The 9,826-nt window shown below is 37.3% G+C and overlaps 1 protein-coding gene across 1 annotated transcript; it reads left to right on the plus strand.

Annotated features, from left to right (window-relative positions):
* Positions 1-5,516: 5,516 nt before the first annotated feature.
* Positions 5,517-9,551, plus strand: si:dkey-78k11.9 (P2Y purinoceptor 1). The gene is made up of 2 exons (XM_036591639.1): positions 5,517-6,700; positions 9,459-9,551. Exon 1 carries the CDS (start codon positions 5,607-5,609, stop codon positions 6,603-6,605), a length of 999 nt encoding a protein of 332 aa, XP_036447532.1. The 5' UTR covers positions 5,517-5,606; the 3' UTR covers positions 6,606-6,700; positions 9,459-9,551.
* The last annotated feature ends 275 nt before the right edge of the window (positions 9,552-9,826 follow it).

The raw sequence follows: 9,826 nt of genomic DNA on the forward strand, positions 1-9,826 counted from the left end.
GGAAAGGTTGCTGGGGCTCAGACATTGGAATTCAGATATGATCAGAAAGGTGTTCTGTGGTCCATACAGGATAATTCATCAAAGCTGTCGTGCCTCTGTGGTAAACCAGCCTTTTATCATAACTTTTGCACTCCGAATTTTTTTTAACACAGTGGTTAAAATAAAAAAAAAAACACTTTAAAATGCATCTAGATGAAAATCAATTTATAGAAATTAAATGAATTGTGGGTGGCTAAATTTGTGAGACTCTGGGTCTAGCCTAGTCTAAATTAATGCCTTTTTCAAAAATTGCTGCCAGTGCAGTGAACAAAAAGTGTTCAAAACCCTATATGAGCTATATTTTTATAGTGAATGTCACTAGATTGGCTGAATTACGAGATCTCTGTAGTTAAAATGATCTTAGCTCTAAAATGCCTCGCTCAGCCTCCTTACAGATCACCCCAACACAGAAAGACTCAGAGCAAATCTAAAAAAATAACACTAAATCATTTGAGGAAACCTGGGGCCATATTACAGACACTTCTTAACTCTGAAATCTTCTCTATTTAGTCACCATGACAACTTCAGTTAGGACTGAATTTAGGCCAGAAGCTGTTATAGAACAACAGTTCTTAAGTTCATATTCTTATCCATTAACTCCAGATGAGAAAACAGTGTTACAAAAACATCCTAACCAAACAAAAATAAATTCTGTACTAACTTTAAGATAAACCCCAGAGGTGTCTTAACTTCTGTTTTAACCATCTGTTTCTGTTGTTTTATGCAGTGACAGGCAGCACAGTTCACTGTAACTGGCATAATGACATTACATTTATTTACACTGAAAATGGTGCTTTGACTTAGGAGTTTTTTCTAACACCATTTTAAAAATCCCAGACACTGCAGACACGATTTCCACCGTCCCCTCCTATTACCTTCATGTGTTAATGTTGATGAAAACTTGTCAGATAAAATATTACAGTGATGGTGGTGACAGATTTGAATGTGTGTCTGTTCATTAGGAGGAATAAGGCTCTGATTAACAGCACGAAGCGCTCTCACAATATTCTTAACTTCATCACTTATCACGCTTTAATTTTCATGCGTGTGGTCAGTTGCTTGGTAACAGGTATGACAGCTGGTTGTTGACTTTGATTGAGTAAGTTTAAGATTTCGTAACTGGAGATGAGGTGCTGCAAGATATGATGAAATTCCTAGATGAAGATTTGCTTGTGTAATAAGAAGTTGTGAAAAATCTTAGCTTGACTTGTCATATCTTAAAACAAAAACATAGAAAATTTCTGTCATACAGCCTTTGGCTTGTAATCAGATATCATCAGCAATTGACAAGTAACCCCATGATGATGCTTCAAAGGCGATAATTGCCATGTTAGGAAACTAACAGAGAACTAAAGAGGAGTAATTTAGCATTGAACAGCTTGCTAAACATCTGAAATTGGGGATCACGTTATTTAAAGGGGAACTGTTTTTTCAAAATTGAAATTAAATTGTTAACATGTCAACAAATTTATTCAGAGTGATTTGGCATAAAATGCTTCATTCCAGAGAAACTTACCAAGTCAGAATTGTTCATAGTGGTGGTGATAGGAACCAGACACCTGAAGAGTTTAACCCCTCTAAAAGCTCCCTCACAGAAAATTAATACATGGAATGGTTACGAGTATATTGCCTGATGTTTGAGACATTGTTTCATGGTAGTTTTGTGATAAAATTTGTGGTCTAAAATATAGTTTAATCAATTTATGGTGGAATGATACAAGAAGGGTGTTGTAAGACAAAATAGTCCCCAAAGAAAACTTATTAATCTTATTCAGATTGACACACCTAAAAAGTCAGTTTTTTCTTTTGTTAGAGAAGGACAGAATTCGTAATAAGTTGCCTGTTGGTTCTCTCTGCTACGCACTGTAATCCTAACTTTATCTGCCCCCCGGCTCTTCCCCTTCTACTTATTTCACTTAATGTTACGTTTAGCTTGAGTGCATGGAACTAAAAATGATGTGCTCTGAAACTTCAACTTGCGCCAGTCTGATTTGATGCAGTGAAACAACCAAGCTAGCTGCTATTTCCCTACAGCAGCTAGCTTTAGATTTGGAACTTTTAGAAGTAGGAAAAAATTCTCTGAGCCCTGTCTACATCCAGGAAACAGGATCAGAAACAGATTACAAATAATATTAAATATAATATGTACACATGTTTATGTGTGTAATAGTTGAATTCCAGAGTGTTTATATGTAAAGCACACAAAGCAAGTTTCTCCATCAGTGAGTGTTCTTAGCACACAAGACACTTTGAATCTGCACCAGAAGAAGCCACAGTAGTGTCCAACTGCAGAGCTTTCACACTTGCACTTGCAGCTGCTTACACCTCTGTTTTGGATTTCAGAAACACTTTTGGCTCTGAGTACATGAGTAAATGATGGATTGTACTTATACTGCATTACTCTTATTACTTGAAAGAAAGCATTTTTAATCATCTTAATAATTTTATCTCTGTTAAAAATGCTTGGTAACATTTTGGTTCTTTCAGTGTTAAAGTATATTTTGGGACTGCGGGCTACTGTTAAGCATGCACAGGTGTAAATCATTACTGAGTAGTCGCTCATTCACACAGCCCAACTCTCTGGGTGAATCTGAAATGGCTACCTACTCCCTATGTAGGTAATGAAATAACGGCATCTACAACAATATAGTGTATTATATGTCTCATAGAAAGCAATTTATATTCAGCACAAGCTGCATGACTTCCTATCTAACACAGTGTTGTGTAGAAGCCACAGTTTTATGACCTACGCAGTAGAAGTTGCACAGACTAGTCGACTTGTCAACTTTACTTCTCAGCGATGACGCTTTAAGCTTGATGTCGACTAGTTGTTGATCACTTGACTGTGAAGCCAACAACATAGATCCCTCAGTGAAGTGATTTCAGGGTCTGTCTCTTCGGTTTCCTGAAGGTTAGTAATGCGCTCATTGGAAAGGTCACATCACGCTTTGCTGACCTGTGGAGTTCCTCTTAATTTTTCTGAGTTATGTGGTGGGTGAGCATCTTGGCAAGGCTGCCTAGGGTGCGCGCCTAAGTGGGTTGCAAATTTGTGAGATTCCGGATTCATATCTCTGGTTCCCTGAAGGCTAGCAGTGTGATCCAGGGCTCGTCGGAGGGCACATCATGCTCTACTAACCTGTAGAGTTTGGCTTCATCAGGGATTTTTAAAGTCACTTCTTGCAAATCGTTCCCTTCCCTGTGGTTTTATTCATGATGGCATCAGCAATTAATTAACGTTGACCTTCATCACATAACTGTGGACTGAAGTCATGCAATCTCTGCTGTGCATTGCACTATTAAGGGAGTAGGGAGCCATTTGAGATTGAGCCTCCATCTTCCAGCCAACGCTCGGTAAGGTGTTTTTTTTCATGATCACATTGTATTTAAGGGTTTCTAAAAACGTTACATACCACCTTCTGTGCCCTCCATGTAATAAAACTCAATATATTATAGCTATTTAAACCTCTTAAGCACTTTGTAACATCATATTTGGAGTTGAGAGTGAGGGTCTTACAGCAAGGGTCTGAGAGTGCGGTACTGCGGCTCTGCAGTTAGACCTTTCTCAAAGAAGCTCTTGACCACACATGTATGCAGTAACATCAACATCTATTAAAACAACAGGTCAAGCAGTTTCAAAAGATGTTGAATTCATTAAAACAGTGATATATAAACCTTGTTATTTGCGCACATCATGGACACAGCATGCAAAAATGTGGAGGAAAGAACAAAACAGCTTTTCCCATATACAACAATTTCTTTTCCTTCATAACATAACACCCAATATCCCATAAAATCCATTTGAATGTATGTACCCTTTATTTATTTTCGTGTCTCTGTTTGCATTGTTGTTGTTGTTATTTATTTTCTTCCTTTTTGTTACTCTTTTTTGCACCTCTCTCCCTTTTCTTCATCACTTGTTATTTCTTTACTTGTGTGGGTTGGGTGAGTCGGGTATGCAGTAGCAGTGTCAGTAATAATAAAATAAAGGAAAAGAGTAATTGGTGGTGTAGCCAATGGATAAAAAAAAAACAAAAAAAACTTTAAAATGCCTTTGGAGAACGGGGACCTATATGGAAGAAGTTAATGACATTCATTTGCACTTACAAGAAACCCTTGAACAGACAGGAAGTGAATCATTAGGGTCAGTTGTGTTCCAGAGATGGGGTGTGAAATGGGTGTAAGTGTAAAAACCAAGCACAGTGTAAAAAAGCTCAGCAGCACAGGCAGTATGAGAGAAATTTGAAAGGGTTACTTATATATTTAGCATTTTAATACATTTATAACCTTAACTGGGGCAGATTGGATCTAAAAGATAAATACTGGACATTGATAGTCAATGGACAATGTATAAAGGCATTATCTTCAATTGCCCTTTAATTTTATGCTACAGGAATAAGCATGTGTGTTCAGTGTGGTAGTGGTTGTGTATTGGCTTTCACATCTTGGGCATTATTTTTACTCGGTCATGTCTTTGTCTCGGACAAAACCAAGTGTCAACCCTCCTTACGAGCAGTCAGTAATTTGAAAATACCAGCTGCCATTTATGATGCATGAACATTTCTTGAACTGACTGATACAAATAGTCCAAAATCAGTCTGAAAAAAAATGTTTTATGTTACCTCATAAAGCTGCACTATGCTAGTGCTGTTTCTTGTTAGCAAGACCTGTTCATATACTGATTTGTAATTTTTTTTTGAGCATACTGTTATTGCTGCTTGTTTTTGAGTGCTTCAAAAAACTAATTCACTTTTTTCAGTCAATTACATCATAAAGGTTATGGCACATAAATAGTGTTAATGTGACACAATATGAAACTGAACTGCTAAAGTGAATCATGACCTTGAAACTCAGAAATGGAGCATATATGCAGTAAACCTCAAGCGATAACCGCAGAATAGGTAAACATCTCAGCTTTACTGCCAGTATAAGAAAAATGGATTGTGAAAAAGTTTAAATATTTAGCAAAGTTTTCATGACCTTGATGTGGCGGATTCAACCTAAAAAGAAAATGCTGGGTGTTGATAATCTCTGGAAAATGTGTTGAGCTATTATCTGTAACTGTAACAAAAGAGCATGAATGATGGGGGCGGTGAGAGTCAAACTGAACAAAACATTGTGCAATGAAGACCACGTTCCAGCTTCAACCACGTGTTCACCTTTGCTTTACCAACTGTTGAAGATCAGCCTTCTGCCACAAGGGATTTGAAAACGGCTATTGGCATCATTTGCTAAAAGGAAACGCAAAGGAAACCACCATGAAAAAAGTAATCAGCATTAGTCATCCACTATAATTTCACTCTCTGAACAAAAATAGAAGAATAAGAGTCTATGGTGCTTCATTGGTTGGTTGGGTGCTGTGAAACCACCTGTTCTACACTCACTGAACATGACTGCTTCTGCAAATACCACTTCCTGTTTCATAGCAACACGTCTGTGTTTAACTGTTATCTTCATAAAGGAAAAAAGTAATCTTTTTTCAGCTTTACAGACTGCAGGCTGGCTAGCCTGCAACAAAGCCTATTGATCTTGACTTTTGGGACATTTGGTGCTATTCCAAGAACTGGAAAATGGGCACCAACTTGACCTGTGAACAGGTTGACTTTAACTTTACCCACATTTTCTTATCCACGGTGTACGTTTTTGTTTTTGTTTTTGGACTTCTTGGCAATTGCTTTGGCTTGAAATCTGTGCATGCAAACTGGACAAAGCTGGGAAATGTAAACATTTTTGCACTGAATTTATGTATAGCAGACATTTTGTACCTGCTCACTTTGCCACTTTTGGTGGCATATTATGCGAATGGACAGGAATGGATCTTTGGACAAAGCCTCTGCAAGCTAACGAGATTCCTATTCAGTATCAATCTCTATGGAAGTATTGGCTTTCTCACAGTTATCAGTGTGTACAGGTATCTGAGCATTGTCCACCCTCTGAAGGTGAAAGGCCGAATAAGAGCGCACTGCTCTATGGGGATAACTGCACTGGTCTGGATTTTGGTTTTCGTTCAGAGTCTGCCTGAGGTGTATTTTGAAAAAACATCCCAGAACATGTCGCAATGCTACGACACAACGGTGACCAACAGCACAGAGAAATATTTGCGGTACAGCATTGTGCGAACTGTTACTGGATTTGCAATACCTTTGGTGGTGATGGTGTGCTGCTATGGACATGTGGCTTTTACTCTGGCAACGAATAAAGACTTTGGAGATAACTTGCTGAAACTGAGGTGTCTAAGGCTGGTGGTGGTCCTGGCTCTACTCTTCTCTGTGTGCTTCATCCCCTACCACATATTCAGAAACCTCAACCTGCAGACCCGGATCTGGAAGACCAGGAACGTCTGCCAGAGATGGTTTGCCGATGTCTACATCGCCAACCAAATAGGCAACGGACTGGCATGTCTGAACATTGTCATTAACCCACTAGTGTATCTGTTCAACGGTGATGAACTTCTCATGAGGTGTTTTAAGTGCGTAAGACTTCAAACCCTTGCAGACTCTGCTAAATTCTCTCCTGCGAGCTTAACAAGGAAAGTGAGGGAAACTGTCATACCTCCATCCTCACCCTAAGTGACTGCTTACAATCTAACATGGCATAACTGATCACTTTTGTTTGCATGTTTGGATGTTTTGTTACGTTTTCCAGGATTTTCCTTGATTTTGTTGTAAGTACTGTTTTCTAATGCAATATATTTTAAAATGTGCTTTAGGAAAAAGTGTTTTAAGTTGCTAATGAATGAGTGTTAAAGTTCATTAAATATTAAATGCATCATTTTTTATGTTTAAAAACAATACTTAGGACTGTATTACATTTTTTCCAGTTTGAAGTCAGTGTCAGCTACATGACCAAGTTAGATAAACCCTGAAACTGTGAATCATTAGCCTTGATCTTATAATTTTGTTTCATGTCATTTATATTCGTTAATATTAACTGTGTGATACTATGCATCACAATATAGCACTTTTAATTGTGCTCCTTTTTCTTATAAAAACCTAGTTATTACAGTTATTGTAAAAGATAAATATTGCTTCAAGATTTTGTCAAAGTTTTAAACCAATTTCACCATGAGTAAAGAAATTATATTACCATTTTATGCACTGGTCTTAATGCACTGGTAATGCAGTGGGAATTATATATTTGATATGTTTCATTCTAAACTGATATGGTTATTTTTATTATATTTATTACAGATTATATGTAATGTGAAAAAAGAATACTGACATAATAATATTAAAAAGAGTTGTTCTCTTGCTTTTGAATCAAAAACGCTCCCTTTAAATCACACATGAAATAAACACATGATAATATTCTGAAAATATTAACATAATAAAGAACTCAACAAAGGTGATCAATCCATGTTGGTACTGACAAAATATTTTATTAACTATGTTTACAATTATATTTGTAGCATTACACTGTTAAATCATGAAAAGTTGCAGTGTTTCTATCTCCCTTGTAATCCTGAGATGTGTAAATGGATATAGCTTAAAAACTGTTTAGTTTTATGAATAACCGCAGTGATAGTACAGCATATATATGAAAGTGAAAATATCGTCGCTGTCCAATGAAAAACATGTATCTCCATTTTTTGCGATTTTTACTTTTCTGCATCATTTGAGCTCAGTAGTTGTCCTTTACATTGTGTGAACATTTCATGATGGTTGGACCAATAGAAATGGTCCAAAATTGCTTAGAGTAAAAGCTTTTTCTATTAACTTACATTGAAAGTAAAGAAGGTTTTTGCCCTGTCCTGTAAAGTTACTATTTTGGAGATACTTGTTTTTCATTGGACGGCGATGACATGTGAATCACAATGATTATGAAGATATTCAGTTAGATTTGCATAAAACATTTTCAATATAAAAAGGCAAAAAAGTCCACAGCTCTGGTAAGAAAGGGTCAAAATTATGAATACAATCCTTTTTTTCCAATATTGTGTCCATTAGGGGTGCGGGAAAAATCGAGTCTTAGACGCATCGCGATGCGGACGTGAACGATTCTAAATCGATTCACAAATGTCAAAAATCGATTCTAAAGAGAAGAAAATTCTAAAGAGAAGCAACTTCAGCCTCGCCACTTTTTAGTGTGTGACAGTCTCTCGTTGCAGATTTAACGTACCAGGAAACCAACTGTGCTGCTTATAAATGTGAATAACACATCGTTGCTAGGTGACCTGCAGTCTGCACGGCAATTCTCAGTTGCTGCGAAACAGGGCTTTCGTGCTATGTTGCGCACCTTGGGGCCGAGATACAGCGACCCGTCTCAAAGATATTTTACTGACACAGCGACCCCCCCAGCTCTACAACGAGACCAACGAGAAGTTATAAAATCACTAAAGAAAACGGGAAGGACGGCTGCAACGTGCTGCGTGGACATCCACTGCCACTGGATCTTATTTCACCATAACTGCATTTTATCGCAGATGAGTGGCAGCAGCGTCTCATGTGCTCCAAACGAGCAGCGAATGAGAGCCTTCTAGTTCACTTACCACATCACTTCCATTTGATTTATTAATAAAAGATATTGGAAATAAATTCATTATCGATCATTACAAATACTTTGCTTTAAAACTACCAAGTCCTCAGACAGTGAGAAAATAGAAATCCTGTATAGAAAAAAAAGATGCATCGATAATCGTTTTATAATCGCATCGCAGCCCTCTGAATCGTAATCGAATCGAATCGTGAGGTGCCTAGAGATTCCCACCCTTAGGGTCCATAGTGAGCAAATTACTCAAAAGTGAACTTTCTTGCAAGTATTTGAATCAATTATATGTATTAAAATTTAGGTCATGATTAACCCATTTGTTCCTCAAATTTACTAACATCTTTTATCCTTGGGGTCTATTGACCCCAGCAATTTAAACTTCTGGTTCTTATGGGAATTATGGTTCCCCTCCCCCATATCATGTGAACCGTCAGTGGTTCTCACACTACTGCAGATGTGGTTATGTTAGGTTAGGGTCCAAAAGCAGAGGGAAGTTTTTTGAAGGTTATAAAATTGCATGTTATAATGACTTCAGTATCATCCAACACAACCAAAACAAACGTGTGTAAAATGTTGATATGTATGTGTTATACAGCTAAATCAGCCTGGGGTCAGACTGACCCCAAAGAACACTGACGTGCACAAAACGTGTACAGGACGAAAACATATCATCATGTTAATTTTATGTTTACCAAGTTGTCCCCATTATATTAGGAAAAGTAAATAAATAAGAAACAGAAATGATGTCAATAATTTATTTAGAAACATTGAATTGATCCTAAGAAAATAAGAAGGTAAACATGGTTTTAAGTCAGAAGAAAATTCCGTGCTCATTGCTTAGTACTTCCTTAGGCAAATGGACAATAATCCAGCACATTGTGTTGTAGTGCACTTATGTTATGTCTTAATTCTTTATTTTGTATCTTTCTATCCAGGCATCGGCACTTTGTTTGACAGTGTCTGGGTTCAGGGGTAACCTATTTATACCAGCTAGGACGCATTCTCTGAGTGGACAACAAAACACTTTTGTAAGTCACTCTGGATGCCTTAAATGTGAATGTAGAAGAATTCAGCCAACATTTCCTGTGCACATACTGGATTGTAAAATGGCGAGTGTTTGTGGGGAAATAGAAAATGAAAACTAAAGACCAGATTAGTAGCTCTTTATGAACTGTTTTGGTAGTTTTTCCAAAAAAGGAAAGTACGGCAGTAAAACTGCAGTCACATTCATACTTCGACACTCATTTCAAGGCTTTCTGAAAGTCATTTTCGTGATGTGCAGATCTGCTGCACCGTTATGCGT

This window comes from Colossoma macropomum, unplaced genomic scaffold, assembly GCF_904425465.1.
Source record: "Colossoma macropomum unplaced genomic scaffold, Colossoma_macropomum, whole genome shotgun sequence".
Classification (NCBI taxonomy): domain Eukaryota; kingdom Metazoa; phylum Chordata; class Actinopteri; order Characiformes; family Serrasalmidae; genus Colossoma; species Colossoma macropomum.